Genomic DNA, 24,815 nt, shown 5'->3' on the forward strand with positions numbered 1-24,815 from the left:
ACCCATAGTTCCCGCAGAGTGCATTTATTGGAGCCGTCAGTGTTTAAATAAACAGGTTGGTTGAAAATCTTTGATTCCCATTGACCCATGTTACCTTAAAGGTGCGTTTGTAGATTCTGTGTGCCTCTCACCTGCCCATTCTTATCTTCCAGTATTCGTGGAGTATGGCTTCTCTCTCTCTCTCTCTCTCTCTCTCTCTCTCTCTCTCTCTCTCTCTCTCTCTCTATTGCTTATACGTAGAGTTTAGTCTTAGCACTTAATACCAAAACTTTCAAAGAAATTGCTGTGAGATCTTTAAAGCTGAAACGTGGTTTTCACTATGGTGTGAGGAAACAAGAACTCGCGCGCAAACAAACGCACATACAAATTTGGGAAAGATTATATACTTTCAGTAGATTACGCGGAAGAATTAGAAAACACGAGTGCAACCTTAAAAGGATACGCCACAAACGGATAAAAATATATACACCACTCAACGCTTTAATTTTCCATAATGTAGACTTGAGAAATCGTAGTAAGTTCATGTAACATTAGGACCTCTTGAAAAGATACGATTTATTAATTCTCAAAATACTGACAGAACAATTATACAGTACAAGCAAAAATTTCCATCTCGCCAAGCATTGATCCAAAGAGTAGACTGGCCGTTATGCGAGAGAAAAAATAAATCGATCAAAATTATCACAACACATCAAATGCAGATCTGAGTAGCCCTCGGTAGATGGCGCTTATAATCATGCTTTTGTTATTATTAGAAAGGGCTCGGGGAATGTCATTTGTAGAAGTTTTGAGCCAGTTCGATCACCAGGCCTCGGTCTCACACGCTGGATTCTTAAAGGGAACATGGCACAAGACACAGGGGCCCCGGATTTATTTTTTATGGGTAAAACCAGCGCTTGGGTTAGGTCTAGGGAATTTACCTTTTTCTATTTGTATTATTAAATCTCGGGAGAGTTTGTCCCAAAGGAATTGGATATGCTGTGATATAGTTTCTTATTGTACTTTATATATTATTGTAAGAAGAATATTCGTGCCATATTGTGTATATCTTGATTCCTTTGCTTCGAAAGTTATCTTTATAAAGTTTCTCAGAACCTGTAACCGTTAGACCAATCAGCCAAACAGTGGCTTATATAGGCCTAGGTATTCTTTTTTCGCATCTTGTGTGAATACGCTCAAATAATTCTCGATTTTGGAAAATTGGAGGAACTTCGTGGTTCCACGTATGATGTTAGGTCGGCATACTAATTTTAGGTTAAAATATTTTTTACAGTAGTAGTTTCATCCCATTTTTTTTTTTTTTTTCTTTATAAAGATAGAGAATAGTTATTTTTTTGCTGGTTATGTTTCTATTAATATTCACTTGTCTTTGCTAATTTCACACCAGCTTTTTTATGCAGTGTGTTCCTAGGGTGCTCTCTCTCTCTCTCTCTCTCTCTCTCTCTCTCTCTCTCTCTCTCTCTCTCTCTCTCTCTCTCTCTCTCTCTCTCTCTCTCATTTCATGTCAAACACTTCCGTGTTTCATTCCCTTTACAACAGTTTTCTTTTGGTCCCCATATTGACTTTAAAAATAGGCGTTCCTCCAACTTGGGCTCAGAAACTCTCGTTTGTGTGTGTGTGTATGTATGTGTGTGTGTATGTATGTGTGTGTGTGTGTGTAAGGTAATACTCATAGCCGTGAAGGCTAATGAGCCATTAGCGTCTCCACAACCCCGTGAAGGAAGTATCTTTCTCACCTCGGGCTTTTCTCTGTGAAAACTTTAGTCTCGGCAAACTTTTGTTCTCTGGGGCTTTGTGGAGTAATTTTCACTTTTTTTTCTTTATATTTTTTCTACGCTTTCCGTCTTTGTTTTAGTAAGTGTGGTACAGTTTAAGGTTACCAGAAGTCATAACTTGCGTCGACTCTAAAATATTAGGAGGTTTCAAATGATTCCCCACTGCATGGGAATGAAGACATTTTTTTTAATAAACTTTTTTTTTCGTATGGTTTGTTTTAGACGTGAATTTTGCATGTATTATGAGATGCATTTGTTTATTCAGTATATTAATACACACATGGAAGTGTGTATAAATACTGTACACCTGGTTGTGAATATAAGTATAATTATACATACATGTGTGATAATTCACTGCATTGTCACTTTCCATGTAAAAATACCCATTCTCTCTCTCTCTCTCTCTCTCTCTCTCTCTCTCTCTCTCTCTCTCTCTCTCTCTCTCTCTCTCTCTGCAGAACAGCTAACGTCAAGTATGTGGACCTCAATATTTTTATTGCAGGATAATGAACTGGTGTGCAGTTGCTAAATTTGACGATGTAAAATCTTAAATTTCAGAGTTCTTTATTGCATTACCCTAATTACCCCTACAGTATTACTACTATTAATTGTTTTTTTTTTTTAACAACACAGCAGTATTTTAAGCTTGACATAATAAAGATTTAGGTTTAGCGTCAAACCTCTTCAAGATTCAGGATAACATATGTCAAGGTGTAGATGATGGGTTAACTAGTTTTCCTTGTCTGAATAGCAGCCTTTGATGTGTAGGGCAATGCAGTGTTGTAGTGTGGTGTTGTGTTATTAGCTTGTGAATAGTCAGGATGTGTTGTTTTGATGTCCAAATGGTTCTTTGTATAACCAGTGCATTATGCACTAGATATTTTGGGGCTGATCTGTTTTGTATTTTTATTTAGAAGGCAAGTTTTAATGGGAATTGTGTAATGTTATCTTTTTAAGATCTAACATTTATTTTTGTAATGCTTTTACCCTCAGGATTTGCTTCCATTAGGAGCATACGCCTTTGCATTGCTGTTCAACAGTTGACCAAAAAGCTCTCTACTGACAGATTATTAAGCTGTTCTTAACTTGAGTACCGAGACCAAAGGAAATGAGAATTTTTAATATTGTTTTCTTAGATCTTATCATCATTTTATTTTATTTCAGTCAAAGCAAGCTGAGTGGCAATGAGGTGACCCCCACCAAAGACAAATCCGAACTGTCGTCATCGTCGACACCAGACCATCAGAGCAAGGTTAGTTATGGGTACATTGCCTTGCTTTATCTTTTTATGCATCAAATATTGATAGAGATGTCTGAAGCAGACAGACATACTGTACTTTGGGGAGACCAACCAAGTGATTATGCATGAGGGTCAAAATCCTTGGCTAGGTACTGGAGTTATGTAAATATTGTTTGTTTAGGTTAGATTAGGCTGTGAAAGTTAGCATCAGTACTGTATTTTGTTGTAGCCCTTACAATACAGTCGCTACTTTTGCTAATAATTTGATGAAAAAGACTTGCAGTTAGTGCAAACAGTGCTTCCGATATTAGCTGCATTAACAACCAACTTCCTTCACTTTGGTTGTTGTTGAATGGTGCTCTGTAAAAGTTACAAAGTTCCTACATCCAAAGTCGCAGAGTTTGTAAGTTCTTTAGCTTAGGTTACATTCTGCCATCATACGTACACTGTATCCTTGTGCTTATTAGTAAAAGGATTCAAGGAACCAGTATACTTATGTATATCCCTATCTACTTTTAAAATGCATATAATGAATAGAAAATTTTGGGCATAATTATTCATTGTGTGAAAGGTTTCATAAAACATATAAGAAGGGCATTTGTTGTTAGTCTGGTTCAACTGTTTTCTCTTAAACCATTTTGCTAGAGACAGTCCATCTTGGGTGTTGAAGTTAATTTTTGCTACTTTGTTTGATAAAATTATTTATCTTTATTAATCTTTCTAGAGGGCAGTGCCGTCAGTGCACCTTAATTAGTGCACCGTAGTCATTACCAGAGGGTGATTGCAGTACCCTTTTAGCCCCAATCCCTATTCTTTCTGTAGGTTTTCTCCCAGTTTCATCTTTAGAGCTGTGTACGTCATTCATTTATTTTCTGGATCTTTCTTTCTCTTGCTGTCCAGCCGCTCCAACTCTGTCATTTTACTATCGAGTGCTGAATGATTGAAAGTGCTCCACTGCTGGGCCATATAGCATAAATTTCATGCTTTATTCATTCTTTTTTGCTTGATATCAAGCCTGTTACTATTATTTACTGAAGCTTACATTCAAGTGTTTTAGACTATCTGTCGAATGTGCAAATGTAGCATGTTTATTTTCAGTTCATGTACAAAACATCATGTAATGTTCAAGCATTAAAAAGTATTGGCATCATTTTATATCTCTTGTTTGAATGAATTAGGTATTTTAAAGAGTTCAGCATCATTCTCAGATTACCGTCGTCTTTAAAAAAAACTCACAGAATTGATCCGTGTTCACAGCCTGTCCCGTCCACATCCACTCCCGTACCACCTCATGAAGAAAGATCTGCACCAGAGGGAACCAGCAGTCCCACACCCCGTCCAAGTGACACGTCAGAACACAAGCCTTCGTCGTCACGACCTAATTCCATTCCACCAGAAGGGTACATGAGTACGGCAGAGGTAAGCTTTTTCATGTGCATTCATGGATAAAAATATTTATATTCATTTCTTATGAGCATGGCTGTGAGGCACAGAAAGAGTATTGTGGAAGCTTTTGAGAAGGTTCCACATTTGCACGAGTGCTGTGAAATGAATGTAAATGATAAGGCTGAGTAATTAGTTCTCTGTCTATATCTTAACTTTTCTCTCTTTCTTAACTTCATGGTTGTTATTCCACTCTTCAGTGTCATGTTCAGTTGTCTATCTCTTTTTTTCCCATATCAAGAGAGTTGGATTTTTTTCCCATATCAAGAGAGTTGGATTTTTTTTCCCATATCAAGAGAGTTGGATTTTTTTTCCTACATCAAGAGAGTTGGAATGAAAGTCAGTGGAATAGCAGCTATTTTGGGATGTGGTACTTCTTTATAAGCACCTCGCTTTTTCTTGTATTTTTTAAGTAGATCACCAAAGACTAGTAGAAAATGACTGATGATGCTTGTGCACACAAGCTTAAAATCAGTGTTTCGATACTTTTAGGTACAAAAACTTTTGAAACAACAGGAACTGCAGTTTGAAGAGAAGCTCTTGAGAGCGGAGCTTGTGTCGGGAGAAAAGGAGAAGAAACTACGACAAGCCATGAAGGACGAACAGAAGGAAATGAGCAACCTTGGGGAAACCGTGACTGAGCTGACGCAGTCACGGGATGCCTTGCTGAAGTTGGTCGGGCAGTACAAGGGCATGTTGGCTTCGCTAGTGAGCGAGAAGGAAAAGGAGAAGCAGAATCAGGAAGAGAGAATCAAAACTCTTGAGCAAGAGAGGAATCAAGCTCTTGAAGACTTGGCCAACGTTGAAGTTGCCTTTTCTGACGTTCATAGGTAAGTCACTGTGAATTATAGGAATAAAGCTCTTACTTTTTACTTTACCTCACTTGAAGAAAGTCTTCCATGTACAATGAAGTTTTATTACCTATGTTGCAAGTTTTTTGCTCACAGTATATAGAATAAAATTTGAATTTAATGTGTCAATTCAGTTTCAGCTTTGTTGAGTATTTGAGAAAATTTCTTTTCAAACAGTTATTTTAAGTAAAGTACTGTATTTTTATATAGCACCTTTTTCCTTTGGTAACTTGAATAGTTTGGGAACTTGGTTTTAGTTATTAGTTGTGATGTAGTATTTTTATTTTATGCAAACAGCTATGCTTAAGTGATATATTCCTGTAAATGTAGATATTAATAAAATTGCTCCAATTATTGAACTAACTGAATTAGAAGATTTAGTTCATGCTTTTCCAGTTACCTCCATTTAAATCCTCATTTTTACATGCAAGGGTAGCTTTTGTTTTACAGACCTTGGTCAGTAACTACTCAACATGGTTTCACAGACCTTTCTGCATCTAAGTTGCTAACAAGCTTATATGACATAAGGAGTAGATCATGATTTTACATTTTCTTAAGTCCTTAACTAATGAACATATTGTACAGACTTTTCACATCTTAGTCACTAACTAATTAGTGTGTTTTTACAGACCTTTTCATACGTGGTCACTAACTAGTGAACCTGGTTTATACATATTTTATATCTCAGGCACTAACAAAATAAAATTTCATCACATTTTCATATCTTTGTCTCTAACATACTGTTAATATGAATATAGGTCATGGTTTTTAGTTTCATTAGTCATGGAAGCAGATACTGAATTTCAAAGGAATTTACTCACTGTGCTATTTTTTTTTTTTTTTTTTGCACAGTAAGCAAGAACTATTTTCTTTTTTAATAAAAAATGTTATTGGAACTAACTGTTTAACTTGAGTTCTTTTAGGTCTACAGCTGTCAGTAACACTTTAGTATATAACTGCTATCATATTCAGTTATTGTATTGATCCCTGATCTGTTCCTGCTAAAACCAGCCAGCTTTACTGAACAGTAGCACAGTATGCACTAAATGTGTCTCGCTGACAAACTTCTCAGCTCCAGAGGCCTTTTATTCCTCACACTCTTGGGCTGTGGAACAGTGCATTACTACCACAAAACAGTTCACCTTGTGCTTTAATAATGTTCACATTTTTATTTTTTATTAATGTATTAAGATTTTTTTTCAAACAACTGATCTCCTCTTTTGGTTTTTCCTGCTATCTGCTCTAATTTCTTTCAAATGAACACACACCTTTGGAAGCTTGAACTCCAAGTCAGTGGCCCTGTAGGCTTCTTGTACATAAATAGGCTTTAACTTATGAATAATAATAATGGTAATTGAGAAACATCTAATGAAAGTGCCAGCAAATGCTGCACAGAAGTTGGGTATTGTACATAAGGCCTCGTGTATTAACAATGATATAATCAACTTAACCTGTTTAGATTAATCATTGTCCATTCTGTACTATAATACTGTTCTTGGGTGTGGAAGTCTGCTTCTGCCAGAGATTTATCTCTTTTAAATATCCTAACATAGCCACTTACAACTTGGACCATGGGACCATAAACGGATGGTCTCTTGCTCGTCCATTTTTCATGAGTTGTTTTAACAGAGAACTCTCACTTGCAGAATTGATCCCTGATCCTCATTCCCTGCTGAGAGCAACCAGATTTGCTGAAGAGCAGCACCAATATGAAGTAAATGTGCCTCGCTTTCAAATTTCTGTTCCAGAGGTCTTTCATTCCTCATGCCGTCGGGGTGTGGAACAGTCTCCCTGAGGATGTGTGCAATTATCCTCAAAAATTCAAGTGGAGATGCAATGTGTTACTACCCTAGAACAATTCTCCTTGTACTTGAGTAATTTATTCACATTTTTATCGATTAATTATTAATTAGTTATTTTTTCTTTTCTAATATCTGATCTCTTCTTTCCGTGTACTGTCTTGTATCACCTTTTGTTTCTTTCCATATGAATAGGGTTGATCTTCTGAATAATAATAATTATGAAATAATATTGGAAATTATTGGTAGATCAAGTTTAACTCATTCAGTCATTGGCTTGACATCAATGGACCGCCTTCCTTTTGCACACTGTTGATGGGAAACTGGTAATCTACCAAAAGTCAAAGAGTTACTACTAAATAGGGACCTTGAGGGTAGGCAACCTTATATTAACATTTCTATTCTGATATATATCCTTCATTTCACTTCGTTGTGGCTTAAAATGCTGAAAATGTAATATGGGTGAATTGTGCCTTAATATTTGAAAAGAATGTTGTAACAGGTGTGCTAATACTGGTCTCTAACCCAGTAATGCTTTTCTACTAGAGATCTACAGGGTGACACTTGCCAGGAGCATCAACACAGATGTCTGGTTCATCTGTCAGAATCTTTAGCTTTTAATTCTTGACAAACAGCAGGATCTGCTTTCTTGGTAGCACTTAAGGATCACCCTTCTTCAGACAAGATCATCGTCAAATGACCGAGTGCAGAACATTCCTCCACGTTGAACTAGTTGCCAGTAGCCCAGCTGACAGGTGTTCTGTGACTCTTGGTGACATTACATGACTGCTGGTACCACCTCTACCACAATGAATTTAAAAATCCCCCTCTGAATGATCTTTGTTGATTACAAGAAGGCTTTTGACAGCATCCACAGACCAATACTGTGAAAGCTTTTTCATCAGTATAGTACTGTATTCATATGAAACATATAAGGCTAATTGAAATTTTTTGATGAACATTCAGTCAGGTTACCTTTTTTTTTGGTGCCTTTGCTACGACTTCCAATGTCTCAGCAGGTTTTGTTTCCTCATTCCTTAATTATGCAGAACATATTTTAGTACATTTCATTTTCAGCCAAAATCATTTCTGCAGTGATTCCATCATAGCCCGGTGTCTTCCATCTAAGTTTCTTTATTTTGCATTCCACTTCAAAAAAACTGTGAATTTCTTCATGAATACAGGAAAGTGTTCTATCAGAATAAACCTCACTAAAGGTTCTTTTCCGCATCTTTTTGGGCTCCAAGCTGCATCGGTTTCTACCTTGTACGCTTCATCCTTTCGTTTTAGTTTCTTCCTGCCTAAATGTCACTTTTCTAACTTTGGATAGCTCCAGTTTCCTCTTATTGTCAAAGAACAAATACTTCTAGCAAGCTGAGGTATTCTTAAACCTAAGTATTTTTAAACTGTGTTATGAGAATTACTTATCTGGTGAAGTTATGTTGAGACTGGTGTGTTCATTAAATTGGGATTTATCTTCTTGCTCACCATTTTTAATAGTAGTACTGTAATTCAAAGACAGTTCCCTCAGTCAGTGGCTCAGAATTTTCACCACTTCACTTGTGCAACCCTAAAACACTTGCCAAATCAGTAATTTCTCCGTTTGATTTAGAAATTTCCAATCCTTGCACTGCACAGTTCAGTGCCTTACTTTTCCACCTGTACCAGCTTTGGAATTATCACTTGCATTCATTTTTCCCACATATAAAATACATCTTACATTATTCTAAATAAGGTGATTATAACATTTACATAGGGTTAGCAAGTGCATTGGGCCATTGGCATTTGCAATACAAAAATTAAAAATAGGCATAATGATCTGTATTTCAAGTTTTTCTGTAAAACTTGAGACAAACTTTTCCACTGTTTCTGGGTGTTTTATGTTGGAGATACTCATAGTTTGGATGATGCAAGTAATTGGAGAAACTTGATAATGAGCTTTGAAGAGTCTTTTTTTTTTTTTTTTTTTTTGGTGACATGATTCCAAAATTTTATAGCATACGAATGTTGCATAGGCTGTATTGCTATAATCATGTAGCCCCATCATAATAGTGTATTCATAATAGACAAAAGGTTTAGTATTGCTAGGCTAAATTTTTTATATTTGTACACTTATTTTGATGGAATTCTTTGTATTCTGAATGCAGCTCCTTCCCTAAACACTTATCATTTTATTTACAGGTGTTGCAAAAATTATTTCCAGTGATGGTATGTTATTATAGGGCAAGGAATTACATCGTTTGATACTATATTATTAGATATTTATATTCATGTCTTAGAGGATTCTTTACTCATTACAGGAAATATGAAAGAACAAAACAGGTTGTAGATACTCTTCGAAGAAATGAAGAAACTTTAAGAGGTGCTGTAACCGATTATGAAAACAAGCTACAAAAGCAGGAACAAAAATTTATCGAGTTCCAGAAACATGCTGAAGAGAAGATTCAGCTGTAAGTATTAATATTGAGGATCTTAGTTTTATGAGTAACCCGCATGTATAGTAATTTTCTGTTATCTGAACTTCTCACAAAATTGTTTTTTAAGAATTGTTGAGCTCAGTATGAATAGTGAGATGTTTTTGTTTCATTGTTTATTTATTGAGGATTAGTTTTCTTTGTATTTTGTGGGATCCAATTTGTTTTAATGGTTTATGGTGTGTTAAGCACAGGCTTTATTAAATAACAGTTTTCCTGAGAGTAGTGCCGTTATTCATCTCGCACGGGGCACTGTAGGCATTACGTAAGGTTCTTTGCAGTGTCCCTTTGACCCCTAGCTGCAACCCTTTCATTCCTTTTACTGTACCTCTGGTCATATTCTCTTCCATCTCACTTTTTGCCCTCTTCTAACAACTATTTTACAGTACAACTGTGAGGTTTCCCTCCTGTTTCAGCATCAAAATCTCCTTACTCTCAATTTCCCTTTCAGTATTGAATGACCATATAGGCCCCAGCGTTTGGCCTTTGACTTAAATTTTCACATTCCAGTTCCGAAGAAAAAACCCAACTTAGTGTTTTTGTAGCTTTTAGTATAAAAATCAAACTTAAAAACATACTATTGCAGAGCAAATGAAGAATTTGAAGCAATGAGACGAGCAAACGACCAGGAGATGACGAAAATGGCGGCGCTTCTGAAAAAGGCAGAGATGAAGATCATGTCACTTCAGGATTCCAACGACCGCAAGACCCGCGAGAACCAGGAATTGACGCAGCTCTGTGATGACCTAATCAACAAGGTTGGGACATCTCATTAGCATGTCTAAGTAAAAAGAGTTTGATTTTATACTGCCTCTTCAAGACGTCTTAGTTACTCACGAAGGATTTTGACTTGGGTAGTACAGCAAAGGGCATAGCTATATATGCTTGTTAATCTCACTTAATCTGTGATTAATATTAAATTACTAATAAAATTTGTGTGACCTGTTCTTAGTGTTGGGAAATACCTAGCAGTATGGTGAAAGTGCTGCCGTATGTTAAAACACCCGTTACAGGATCTATCTTGAACAAACAATAAATCCAGTCCTGTTCATTGTGAAGGGGAAAAAATGCCATATTGATATTTTCCCCAAAGCTTGGAGATGACTGGGCACGAGATGTATGAAATGTACATATCAGTAGAGTGAAAATGTATTTATACTGTATGTAGACACTGTAATACCATTATAAACCATTTCATAGTGTTATGGAAAGTGTTACCCATTAATTATGATGTAGTGTAGTGTGAAAGTGTGGTTTTGTATTCAATGAAATTGGCATAATGAGAATTGTAAATAACAGTAATTTCTCTTATTAAATGTTTATCATATCAATGCTTTTACCTGCAAATTTGTTAAAAAAAAAAAAATACGATGTGCATAACGCAAAATATGAACTGCATTTACTAAATTTGCTTTATGCATTGATGTTAAGATGCTGAAAAGTATTTCTAGAAATGTAATTGAGTGATATTGAATGCATTTGTAAGTGGACAACATATGCTATCTTGCCTAAGAGAAAAAAATTACTAGGTCGAGTTGTACTTTTATCATTACAAGCCATTGTTGAAGTAAAGATGTTGTAAGAAGTTTGAATGAAGAGTTAAGTGAAATGTACAAGTATTACATTGAGAACATTTTCTCAAGTATGGATTCTGAAGGGTTAGGGCTGTGATAGTTGCACTACTGTCAGCTTATCCTAAAAGTTGCCAAGCGCCTGCCATTTAGATATGCTGATGAAACCTTTATACTGCTATGTCATAGGTCAAGCACAAATTTGTTTCCCATTTTTTTTAACTATTGTACAGAACATGTAAATCTATTTACAGAGTATATTTCTTACCTCGCGTGATAACCATTACGCAAGCGCTTTGATTGACTGAATGCCATAACTTCATTCACAATTTCCATGAGTAGCATTTAACAAGAATTGATAATTTCTCACTGCTTTGAAATTATTTTTTCACAGAATCCTGCACCAGTGTCCAATTTTCACTTTTTTATACTAAACTTTGTGTTTACAGTGTCAAGATTTAAAACTCACCAAAGGAACACTAATTTAAAAAGATTTCTACTGTAGTGACAATTTAAAAACTACAGTTCTATTAGTGAAGGAATTGTGGATTTAATTCTAATAAGGTCCAGGATACCATATTTAATATACAGTACCAGTGTTTGCAATACGTCAATACTAAATGAAAATCTTGTGCCTTATAAACAATTAACGAGTTAATGGAGCTAACCAAAGATATTTACAACTTTAACACAAAAAAAAAAAAAGTTTGATTTTATTGAGGCACATCATTTTAAGAGACATACGATGTTAATGAAAATTAATCCGAACTGCCTTATTCTAATGCTCCACTGAAATTTCACAACATATTTGACAAAAATGCAATAAATGTTTGACAGTTATGAATAAATTTCACAAATTTTGCTGGTTGTATATATTGTTTATAAAATGAAATCTTCTACATCTTTATTTTAATTAGACATGCCATTATTTATTGTTTTCGAAGATTTTTTTATCCATATAACATTATGTATCATAGGAATTAAATATACATTAATATGCAATAGTGTTTGAATTGTCCTTTTATTTTGGTGTAATAGTAATCAACAATGATTTAGGCCAGACCCATGACTTCTTGAGAGTTCTGACGGTAAGTTTCAGTTGAACTACCTGATAATTTCTAGTCCTTAATAACGAGAGCAAGCAGTCCTGATTTTTCTTTTAATTTTTGTTTCTTCTAAGGCCCTGTCCACACTAGCGGGCACTGCCCGACGGGCAAACACTGTTCCCATAACCGTTCCACTATACTGACCGACCAAGTATGGAGCCAAAACGATGCAAATGTCTGGTAACACTGCTTCAGAAGCGAGAGAAAATATAAACGGCTGGAAGTGCCCGATGGGCATGCCCGCTAGTGTGGACAGGGCCTAACAGCTTTGCAAATGCTTTTAACCCTTAAAAGAAAATTTCATGTAAAGTATTTACTGAAAACACTTGCCTATAGCAGTATAAAAAGAATTGCATGTACTTCCTGCATGCAATTTCTGCTAGTGATAGTTTACAATGCTTAAACAGAATGAAAAAAAATTAACAGTAGAGATGGCAAGGAATGTCGAGGATGGGAAAGTATAAAATTGAACAGAGAAAACATATAAAAATGAACAGAGATGCAAAGTTAACTGAGAATGGATACAGTTTAATGGCCTGTCCACACTAGCAGGCATGCTCGTCGTGCACTTGCAGTTCTTTGTCTTGCTTCTGAAGCAGTGTTACTAGACAACCACATTGCTCTGGCTCTATACTCAGCCTGTCGGTAAAGTGCAACGGGTTATGAGACCAGTGTTTGTCTGTCTGGCAGTGCCCACTAGTGTGGCCAGGGCTTAAGAAAGAATAAGGATGTGAATATACTTGATGAATGAAAAACACAATGTATAACCGAAGGCAAAACCAGCTTCACTTCTGTTGTTGCAACTATTTTGCAGAGACTTGTACGTACTTTTCGTGTGTATAATACAGTACAGACTTAACTCTGTGGAAATATCATGAAAGGTATGACGTATGAAAGAAACTTGCCATGAAAGACAATCTTATCCTTGGAGCGTTAATGCTTTTGTATCTTCTATAAGCTTGAGGCAGTGTTGTTTATTGCGATACTTGTGGCAGCCATTCTCCAACACTCCCATCAGCAATGCTGGTGAAACCCGACCCATTTCATACAAGACACCTGAAAATACAGTTGTACAATTTCAATATGTTAAAATGCAAAAGATCATTAAATATTTATATTACATGGCAACTGTTTGTAAAGAGAGCATCCAAGGAAGGAATATCACCACTACATCTCTTGTATAGTAGCCCAGCAAGAACCCCCTAGATATATACTCAATATTCATAACATGGCATACCACTTACATGTACACCTGATTATCCATAAATAACAATAATAATTACCTTGAGGACATCAACACCGTAAGACCCAATTTATTAAAGGTCTGCCTCAATCAATCAAGCTGGCAACTTAAATTTTATCTTTATAATCTTAAGTCAAGTATGCTGTTCAATATAAATTTAGGAGAGAACAGTGATGTTGGCCCTGTTCTTGAGTTTGTAAAGGCTTGTGGTTTTTAGGAAAATATCGTATAATTTTATATAGGCATGTCTATTTTTTTTTATCTTGGGGCAGTTTTTAATTCCATTAGAAATTAAATCTCTTCGATGTTATCCTTTTTAATATCTGACCTTTAGAATGTCTATTAAAACCTCATTATTTATATTTCCATTTTCATTCATTCTCATCATACCGCTAAATGACCTATGGGTCCCAGTGCTTGGCTTTATGCCCAAATCATATACAGTATTCCATTCAACCTATCCATGACAAGTGTTTAAAAGTGCAGGGGAATTTGTAAAAATCAATAATAGTACTCACCCAGTACAGCTTCTTGTAGTTTGATATCAGGATCATCCAAAAATATCATGCTTCTCTCGTACAAGTCTTGTAGTCGGGCTGACTGAAGAGTGGCATCGTAATTCTCGGGCAGAGTTTGAAATAGCAGAGTGAGAACATTGGCAGCTCTCAGTCGGACAGCAGCTTGAACATCATCCAATCTTCCAACAAATTCTGTTGAATAATATATGGAAAATTACTCAAGCACTAGAATCAAATGTGATATGCACACAAATGATCTACTAAGAGATTGTACTATTATTTCATGCAATATATATATATTTTTACATGTGCTTTCCTCTTTAGCCTAGAAGTAAAAAGTTCAGAGGTTGCATTTATTTCCCTCTATTAACTTGCTTTTTTATTATTACTTTCTCTTCCATTTAAAAGAATCTTCCTTATAGATTCACATAATTTGCATTTATAAACTATATACCTGCATCTGTAGACATGAAGAGAAAGTATCGACAAGGTACAAGAACAAAGTACTGTAATAGTAAAGCCTAAATGTAAAAAAAAAAGGAGCAAGAATACAATAACTTTACAGTTATTAAAACAGCCAATCAAGTGACAGCAGCAACAAAACAACACAATAGGCAGCAAATATGGTACTGTCAAAAAAATTTTCCTTGCCTATGGACCTGGCCTTGAGATAAAGGCTTTCTATGAACTTCCAATTATTTTATCTACGGGAATTTGTTGTGGCTGCACGTGGCAGGGAAGGTTGAATGCTATTAAAAGGCTTTTAACCCTATATTATGATAATATATTGTTTCAATGTGATATTACTGCATTCTTGCTCTGTTTCCCTTATACTTCAATATACTTATATATGTAATGATAAAGTTTTATATAAAAATTTATGTAATATTTTAATGACAGGTGCTATTAGCAATTTACAACTCATACCTACATTTACCCTGAGATCTGTATATTTGTACATGCACTTCTTGCACGTTTATGTTGTTCATCACTGTCTTGTACTTTTTACTTTTCTGTACTGATTGTAAAACTTCTGTAAAAAAAATCTTACAAGCTGCATGCGGTAGGATGTGCAAGCGCACGTCCAAGAGAAGCAAAGCCTTCACCTGATGTCTAGCAATGTTCAAGTCATGTGTCTGATGACAAAACAACCTTCTCACAAAATCACTTGGAACCTATTCATCAACCCACGCACAGCACATAGTTGCTTTGCTTGTCCAACTGCCATTGGTTTGCCTACCAAAAGCATTTGCACATAAAGCAGATGCATCATTCAAAAGGCTTTTGACCAGGTAAAGTTGTTTCCTTCTTGCCATCCGAGGTGTTAGTGGGTAAGGAACAACAGTTTTGTCATGGTCGCAGATTTGTCTTAAAACAAGGCCTCCTTTTTTCCCTCCAGTTTGGCAACATCTGGCAAAATTCCTTTACTGTATTCCCCACTGGGAAGCATCCAAAGCTTCACCTTACAGTCCACAACCCCATGCAGGCCTTTAAGCAATGTTTATCCCCATGCAGTGTTGCCAGCATCAGAGTGCAGTTTTTTCAATTTTTTTATGAAATATTTATATATTACACATATATCTTCGGCTGCAAAGGGCCAGTTGCAAGCTGATAACTTCAGATTATAATCTTCTAGTTGCCTTAGATATATAATTTTAACAGTTTTTAACGGTCAGTTTGACAATACTGTACTCACTGTCAGCCAATCGGTGTAGAACATCAGAATCAATCAAGAGTGGATAATAGGATTTGATTAAATAGACTGCTTCGCAGGCTAAACGACGTGTATCTTCAGCTTCGTCTTCTATTAGAGCTGGCATCAAAGTTAGACAATGCTTGACCTCTGAAAATACCACCAAAAATGTCAGTCTAACAAATGGCAATAAACAAATAGTAAAAGCATTGCATATATTAGCCGCTATCAATAATAACTATGAACAAATTTGACTAACAGTTTCATATATAATCACCATAAAGACCATTACTTTTCTCTGTTTTTTCATGCCCATCATTTTACAATAGCCTCATACACACACCATACTATTTTCAAGACATGTCTAAAGCCGAATAGTTTCCAGCTTACTGTCTGCATTTCTGGACTCGACAGCACCTTCTAATGGCAGTAAAATAATTACAAGTCTGTCTGTTAGCTCAAAGACACTTATCACCAGAAATTCTCATTTCATGATTTCATTTTTTGAATATGCTTTATCATTATTTCAATTCTTATTTGCCTAACTTCACTCTGATGATGGAGATTCTTGTTTTCGTCTGCAAAACTATTAAAATAGAAATAAGTCTGGTAATATTTTTAGCTAGCTTTAGGTTTTGTTTTCACAGCAACTTTGCACTGCTATGTTTATGATATAGGGCTGTTGAGCATTTGTTTGTTCCAACATTTGCCTATTTTTATAAAGTTTTCTTTGCATTTATAACTCATAAAGTAATGTGTTACTGCTTTCATGTATTTCATTAAGTACCATATGCAGAAAATATTACTTCAGATCACAGCATGGTGAAATTAGAGATTTTCATTAACTTTCACAAATACTTCCTTAGGCTTGTTGGGTAGTTTTCATATTGTGATTTTGTTTATGACTGCCAAATCATGTTTGGAGTCATTATTGTATCCTTCCTAACGATGCATAGATGTATTGGAACTGCTGGTACACAGTGAAGCGGCTTCATGTCCAGTACTGTGCGATCCACATTTAAAGTGTAGTTTTTGCATGCATCAGTTTATAAGCAAGAACTGACTTGTGATGTACAGTAAAATTTGAACTATTTAGAAAAATAACCATACTCTACTAGAATAATAGTTGATATGAAAATTGAATACAGTACACTTATGCTTTTTAGGGATACTTAACATTACTCCCTCACACTTCATATGCATACGTGAGTATAAGCATAGATAAAGACTAAACAATGCACAATCTGCTCTAAATAAAGAAAATTGGTCATGGAATCTCATTCTGAAACTCTAGTTTATTAATCTATTCATCAATATGACTAGATTCAACTTACGTCAGGCATTACTTTGAGAATTATTACTAATAATGGTTACTTAGATACATTAAAGAAATTTATATGAAATTCAGTATTTTCAAATGATTTCATTATGATTATCAACTCTTAACTAGCAAAAGTGTAGATGAGAAGACCCCTACCATTATTAAGTTGTTCTTCAATGCCCCTCACTTTGCACACTGCAACAAAGCACGCCAGAGCCGCTGTACGTAAAGATGCCGCAGTCATGCCAGCGTGCCAAGGTAAGAATACTGCAATGCACTCTGTGGGAAGATCAAGGTAAATTTTGCTTGAGGATGAAAAAATATACAATGCACTCTGATGTAACCACATTTCTAATGAACATAATATTTGTACATCAGCCCATTTGTGACACACAGTTCTATCCTAGATGCATTCAGATTACCTAAACATGAAAAACGATTGCCTCTACTCTTTCATCCATTATGACATTTAAATCAGAACAGTTACAACATTACGGAAATATATAAATGCAAAGTATCTCGGAAGAATCTACAATTTTACATCAAATTAAGCAACTTGTCATCAAGTGAATGCTGGACATCCTAACATACTGCCCCAGTAAAGACAGTTGAATAAACTCTTAGGAGATAATTTAACAAAACTCTGTACTCAACTTACCCAACACAAACTTTGGAAGGTGTTTTCCCAACTGATTTTGAGACTGAAGTGGACAATCTTCTCTCACTAATAGTTGCTGCATCTTTGTTATACATTTTAGGCTAACTAGGGCATCATGTTTTGTTGGGACACATGTGCATAAAACTTTTACAAGGAGCTCTACTTCACTGCCCAATGCCATGTCTGCAAAATAAGGAAAATTATTTCATATTAAGTTTTCTATTCATACGTTATAATCAATTTTAATATTCTGTCATTACCACTATGTCAAAATAAATCAACAGACTTTCAAAAATTCCTCAAAATTAATGACTAGAGTATTTGGTCTTGAGTTTTTCTATAAAGTATAATTATCACATCTTACTATGAGTACTCTTCTCTGCAAAACTACCAAATCATACCTGTCTTCAAGGTATAATATTAAATACAGTAAAGAAACACAATACTTACCTCCAAACTCTAACAACCCTATGAACATTTGAAAACGAGGAGTATGTTCTAACCAAGACTCAGCCGATGATTGAAAATCTATCAACACAGCCTTAAGATGCTGCTGATACAAGTTTTCCACACAATTCAAGTTACACTTCAATGCTAAGGCACCTAACTGTTCCTGAGCATCTTTGACAATATCAGGGTACCCTGATGAAGACGCAATAAACAACAATGTGCAAAATAGGCCATAACTGTTTTCCTGCACATCACATTTTTGTATAATAACTGTGATGAGGTCTAACAACGCCTCTTGATGATCCGAGTCGTAAACATGAGCCACATCATCAGAACTTATGGTCTGACAAATAGTCGTCACTTCAACATTAACAAGGTCGTCTGGAGAACCTCGCAGTAGAGCAGCTAATATCTTCAACGGCCGTTCACCCTTCTCAGCAGCACAAATGCGGGGTAACACCAACTTCAGGTACGTTGCAGGGGGAAGGAAATGACCAAGATATTCACTGCACAACAAAACCTAAAATGAAGAGAGATACACAGGTCAAGACTATCACCATAATAAAACCGGTGTTGAGACTGTACATTTCCACATCACAGACCCTACAAAATTATGGAAGAATTAGACAAAATCTTGAGTGAATAGTATAAAACCCTGGAATAACAGCATAAAATAATGGAAGAACTGTACATAATCACAGAATAATGGTGGCACCTCAACTTAGAGGATAGCTAGGGGTCTGCCCCAACTGCAATCAATTGAAATCCGCTAAGTAACATAGGCTTGCATAGCTTATAGAATAGTGCGATTCCATATAAAGTAATTAATAGCCAATCCTAACCAGTATTTAGTAATCATTATTCAATTTAGAATACTAATATAGTAATTAAATTTCAGAGATATACCTGCAAAATGAATTGCCTCAAAATACCTGCTTATGCTTACAAGATGTGTAAAATAATGTATAAAAAACTCATCCAACATAAAAATCATAAATATTCTTTTTTTTTTAAATATAAGTATCCCAAATTTCTTTATAATGTAAAAGAGAGAGAGAGAGAGAGAGAGAGAGAGAGAGAGAGAGAGAGAGAGAGAGAATGCTTTCACTGAAAAAATAAACTTTTTACATGTAAATTTAACAATGTACTGTAATTACATTACATTAGGTCAATCTGTTGTTCAATGTAATAAGAACTTTTAACATCATTCGTTGAGGTGCCACTAGCCGTGGAAGAATTTTATAAGATCATGGAATTATAGTCTGGAATCATGGAATGTAATAAAATCATGAAAGAGTTGTATAAAATCATGGAACAATATTATAAAATCATTTGGGCAAAGGACTTTCCCTGCTGATAAATATCTCATTCAACTTTCAACTACCACTTCTGACCAAGTATGATAGCACTTGTACAGGTAATAGTTTTGTAATTCATATGCACAAAGCAGAAATTTTTAACCCTTACCAAAATATTCTCAGACCCAAACTTAAGCCTAGAAAAAATGTTAAATTACCTGTTTAACTATATTTTCTTCTTTGTCACCAGCTGCTAAATTAAGCGCTACCATGAGTCGTTCTGCATACTGGGTTATTTTTTTCTCAGCATTCAGTACAAGAGTAGTTAACAATTTGGCAGCTTGCAATCTAGGTCCAGCTTGCCAATCATCAAGATCTCCCAGAAGGCCCGGAAGAATGTGGTGAATCGACCGATAAACAAGAGTACGACATCCCACACCAGGACAGCTTTCTGTAATGATATTCAAGGCTTTAACCCTAAAAAAAAATACTTTTCTGAGAGTAAAAAATCATCTGAAGTCAGAAAATAATTTGATTAACTGATATCTTTACTAACACAAAAGTATCTAAGACATTAGTGCAGTGTTTCATTCAGGGATATAGATGTACGTTCCTCAATAATATGAATTTTCATAAATACAGACCTCTTAATTTTAGTTCTCATGCTTTTCATTACTTGTCTAAAACTTAGGGAAGGAGTGGTGGTGTGCTTTTTTAATTAAGAACAGTAAGTTCATTCTTAGCTAATTCAGTAAGAGTGGTTTGTTAGTGGTGTGTAAGAAATCCCTGCTCTTGCAAGGGCTCCTAATACCTGGGCCTAGATAAGGTATCATTCCTGTTATCTCATTATGCAGTTATGTCAAATTTGGTATCTAAGTTTTCCTTAATTTTAACTCTTCTGTACTGGTTTTTTCTTAAAAAGTTTTTTTTACAGATACATTACAGTCAAACTCACCACTAAAGAATGGTCTTTCCTGGTTATCAACTTAATAACTTTTCTCTAAATGAAAATAATTGCCGATCACAGACCAATTTGGATTTTAGGATTCATTTTATCACTCAAAGGAAAAGGCTACTGCAAAAGGAGAATTTGTATTTACACATGGAAATGCATGAAAACTTTTGTGAAATCTTGTACACACTAAAAGATAAACTATCAAGAACTAGAAGTTCTGCATGAACAATTTCAAAGCTTACCTCCTGAAGGATAATGACTTGTCTCCATACCAAAGTCCATTTCTTCCTTCAACTGATCTTCATTCTCCATTTCATACTGTTTTCCAACTTCTGACCAAAGGGTCTTTGCTTTCTCTCTCACATCATTGTCTTCATCTGTGAGTCTGGAAAGTAATATCATGAATTAATTAAGCATTTTGCAATGCAGTATGAAAATAAATGCACTGCAACAGAGGGTTGGTCCATGAAAACTTACCAGTCTTGATTAAAAAGCTATTTTTCTCATTTGGTGAACACTTGCTTTAATCTAAATGTCCTGCTGCATGCAAAATACTCACGAACTAAAATTTGTCATGGCACTGTTCATTTCCATTGTTCATTTTGCCAAGCTTTTCTCCATGTCAAGTTATATTACCATATATCATCTTAATATAGAACTTTTCTCTAATGTAAAAGTTCTAATAAAACAAATAGCAAAATCACCTAATCTATCACTGTGCATCAGAAGTTTCAGACTGAAAGGTTTACATCTTATTTATTATATTCTTATCAAATATCAGAACTGTAGTTAATAAGTCAATAGAGTGAACACTGAATACATCATACTATCTCAAAGCACATGAAGCTCCACAAACACAGGTAATTTTCAATAAAAATATAACTACTGTATACAATAACTAAAGCAAAATTTTAAACCAAATACTAACAATATAGAGTCAAGGCTATGCAAGGTGAAGGTGACAGAAAAAAGATGTCAATGAAAAACAACAGATACATGTCTTTACAGATGAAATCTAAATTAGTAAAAGAGAATTGGTTATCAATAACATGATTAAGATACTATACTGACTCTCACAAGATAATCAAGATGAAAAATAAGAAACAAACAGTTATAATTGAAGCCTACAGTTCAGTTCTAAGCATCAACAACAATGCAAGACTGACATATAAATGAAGAGTTGCAGAGTGGTGCAAAGCCTCCCCATGCAAGCAGCTCACCTCTTGCAAAAATCTCCCATAGTACAAAACCAGTAGCTTTTGTGAAAGATGGGCTGCCTCATATAAGAGGCGAAGGTTTGTATATTTCACAGGAACAAACTGAAACTGATATCTGCAAACACAACTAATGAAAACATTGCTTTACTCACCCAAACAAGAATAAGGGAAGAATGTAGTGCCAGTAAGAATAACGATCAGGCATTTCTTTCGCAAGAGTTCCTCCAACTGTCACCAGAACAAGACGAACCTGTGGCAAATCCATTGCACACTGTGCCATTGGCCCGCTAACATCTTTGATCACTTTGCCATCACCAAAAAGCAATATATCACCTGAAAATATATAATATTTGCATAAAGATTTAATTTTATATCAAACAGAATTATATCACCTAAAAATAGCAAATTCTAAAATTAATTTGTTTCTTCCTGACATGCAAACCCTAAGTTCTTGCAAACACAAGCTGGAACAGCTATTAAAACTTCATAACAGATTAAGTTACGATTGATAGGCTATATGACAACAGCGCTAAAGAACTGGAGCAATGACAGCTAGCCAAGCCTAGGCTAGGCCCTACCATAAAAAATGGGGTAAAACTGAAGACTACTACCGCAACCCTATGGTTCAGTAACCAACAGTTTATGTGCAATTCAGGTACCGTGTTTACTGCCAGCATCTTGGGGAGGAACATAAAGACTTAAATAAAAGACGGTAAATATAATAAACATGTACGAAAGACCTGAAAAATAACAAAAACATAAAGCGAAGACAGCATATGTCCAGGTCGGCGACTGCCAGGAACCAGGCTGCGGTAACCGTCTTCAGTTTCGCCAAACATGGAAAATCAAACAAAGCTCACGTCAGAATGTTGCCATACGAGCTCCCCTTACCCAAAGCATTGATGCAAGCAATTCTGTTCTTGAATCGCTGATGACCCAAGCCCTTTGTGAGAGGTTTGACGAGCGACTCCGACTGCATGTGAAACTTCTCCCTCGCAGCCTTCGCGAAGGCGCTCGCGCATTCCGCAGCCGCTCTGCGCACTTCCGGACTAGGGTCGAGGACAGACACCTTCAAAATATTGATGACATCGTTCATGTAAGGAATCAATTTCCCCTGGAATAAAGTAACGAACTCGGCGACGACATTGATGTATAATAATCTCACCTCCTCGCTCTCTTCGATCTGGGGGACCGCCGACCCTAATCTGTGGTAAATCACTGGTATGACGTCGATTAGGAGTTTTTCGTCGAAAACATTTAAATGAATGAATTTTAAAAGGATATTGCAAGCGTTGATTCGATTCATCTCCGACTGGTCTGACAGGCGAGGCACCAGCGAGGCGATGGAGTGCGTCAGTATATCTGACAGTTCTCTCTCGTTCTTACTTATTTCACTCTCGAAAACAACTTCATTGTACTTTTCAAGGGCTTTTCTTCTCTTCGCCTTGTTGGCGTCGTTCATTTTGCTGAATATTTCATTCAATTCCTCCAACATCTCTGTCGAGGTGTTTTCCGTCGCCATGGTAGCACGAAATTGTAGTAGTAGTAATGGGTGGAAGATATCTTTGAAACGGCTCCTTCTAGTTTTATTCCTCCTTTGCTTGCTTCTAAGTTTTTTTGTATATACTTTTTATAAATTCCTTCGCATTTTCAGTTTCTTCTCTCGATAGAGCTGCAAAAATGAAAATGTCAGTGCTATAATTTCCTCCTTATTTTCGCCTTTGCTTGTGTTTAAGTTTGTGATATCATACATTTTCTTTTTAAATTCCTTCCCATTTACAATTTATTTTTTCGATATAGTTGCAAATAGGAAAGTTTTAGCAATCAAGTCCTCTTTATCTTCTTCATATGGCTGCTGCACGAATCTAAATCTATTTCTGTCGTCACTATATGCTAGGCAGCAAAGTAAGAAACGTTGTAAGTTTTCAGTTATTTCTTCACAGCACAAACATTTTGTATCTTCACTATAATCTGAACAGTTCTGCCTAGTTGCAGGGAAGAAGACTGGCCATTGTAACATCACCTCATATTGCGATTATCCTTCATTTCTCTAAATGTATTTCCACTGAATGCCTATTCATAAAAATGTTTAATTATTGTAGAATTTTTGCTCTGGCTCCAAGTATTTCAACAGAATAATATGAACTGCCATATTTGTTTTTTATATTTAAGATAACCTTGTGATATAACTCTTCTTATGTCTTTTCGTTTTCTTACGTTGACATCTCTCCATGTTGGCAAACGACAAACGAAAAGGAGGGTATAGATAAACGTCTAGAAAACAGTGACATATCTATGACAAACAAAGATCCAGAAGAAAGTAGGCTGATAGACCTAGACCACTCGGGTCACATGAGCTAACAGGAAAGCAAAGAAAGATTTAGTGGTGAGGATTTTTGGCTACTTCCTACCAAAAGACTAGGACCAGAAGATGATGGTGCTGAATATGATACATGTATGAAGTGGCACTGTATTCACTGCCTGGATGCAAGCGCCATCTGATTTAGATGTAAATAAATCATCTGAAATAAATTAAAATTACTGAAAAGGTAAAATGTCTATATTGGTTTTGCAGAAGATACTATGAGAATGGTGAAAAAAAAGTAAAAATGGAAAAGTGATACTATTATATGTGCAGAATGTAAGAAAGGATATAGAGGAAAAAGTTCAACAAGTCAGGAGGGTGAAAATGCTATCAAAAACCTAAAAAGTTTGGTGATGAGTGGAATAAAAGACAGAAAAATTAAAACTGAAAAATTGGAAGAACTACAAATATTAAGGGAGGAATGCAGATCTCACAGAGAAACATTGGAAGGAAAAGAAGAAACATTGAGAGCAAGAGGGCATTACGAAACCAATGGAGCAACATATGTTTAAAAACCTTAAATGAAAACCTGACCTGGCTGACCATGAAAGAAAACAAACCAGGGGAAAGACCTGACGAAGCAGAAAAGATTCCAGTCACCAAAACATTTAACCAAGAGGAAATACTAAATAGCCTAGCCCTTAACCAAAGACAAGATCAACAGAAGGAAAGGAAGGGGCAAGAAGATCCTGATGTCAAAGACAAGAAAACAAAAGACACCTGAAGGTTTTAGAATGCAGGTAAGTGCATAAGAGGAAATTCTTAAGAGTACCTGCAAGTGAGGGAATGCTACGGCTATACAAGAACTCTATAGAGTAAGAGCAGAAGAGGTACATTC

General features: G+C 35.7%; 2 protein-coding genes across 48 annotated transcripts in view; one reads left to right on the forward strand and one right to left on the reverse strand.

Moving 5' to 3' along the window:
* LOC136854940 (transforming acidic coiled-coil-containing protein 3-like) overlaps positions 1 to 12,155 on the forward strand; it is a 245,539-nt gene extending 233,384 nt beyond the window's left edge. For 36 of the 47 annotated variants that reach the window (XM_067131497.1, XM_067131526.1, XM_067131496.1 and 33 more), the window contains 5 exons: positions 2,940 to 3,027; positions 4,273 to 4,434; positions 4,951 to 5,288; positions 9,409 to 9,558; positions 10,169 to 12,155. In XM_067131497.1, coding sequence (XP_066987598.1) covers positions 2,940 to 3,027; positions 4,273 to 4,434; positions 4,951 to 5,288; positions 9,409 to 9,558; positions 10,169 to 10,358 — 928 coding nt within the window. In that variant the 3' untranslated portion in view covers positions 10,359 to 12,155. The remainder of the gene's footprint in view (positions 1 to 2,939; positions 3,028 to 4,272; positions 4,435 to 4,950; positions 5,289 to 9,408; positions 9,559 to 10,168) is intronic. The other 11 variants (XM_067131524.1, XM_067131518.1, XM_067131489.1 and 8 more) reach the window with 1 other exon arrangement.
* Positions 12,156 to 12,158: 3 nt separating this feature from the next.
* Dnaaf5 (Dynein axonemal assembly factor 5) lies at positions 12,159 to 23,160 on the reverse strand. The gene is made up of 10 exons (XM_067131537.1): positions 22,504 to 23,160; positions 21,765 to 21,945; positions 20,638 to 20,780; positions 19,659 to 19,891; positions 18,143 to 18,662; positions 17,693 to 17,875; positions 17,191 to 17,313; positions 15,717 to 15,863; positions 14,021 to 14,212; positions 12,159 to 13,315 (listed from the first exon to the last, which is right to left on the reverse strand). Exons 1-10 carry the CDS (start codon positions 23,132 to 23,134, stop codon positions 13,179 to 13,181), a joined length of 2,490 nt encoding a protein of 829 aa, XP_066987638.1. The 5' UTR covers positions 23,135 to 23,160; the 3' UTR covers positions 12,159 to 13,178.
* Positions 23,161 to 24,815: the final 1,655 nt, after the last annotated feature.

Source organism: Macrobrachium rosenbergii, chromosome 30, assembly GCF_040412425.1.
Source record: "Macrobrachium rosenbergii isolate ZJJX-2024 chromosome 30, ASM4041242v1, whole genome shotgun sequence".
NCBI classification, from domain to species: Eukaryota; Metazoa; Arthropoda; class Malacostraca; order Decapoda; family Palaemonidae; genus Macrobrachium; species Macrobrachium rosenbergii.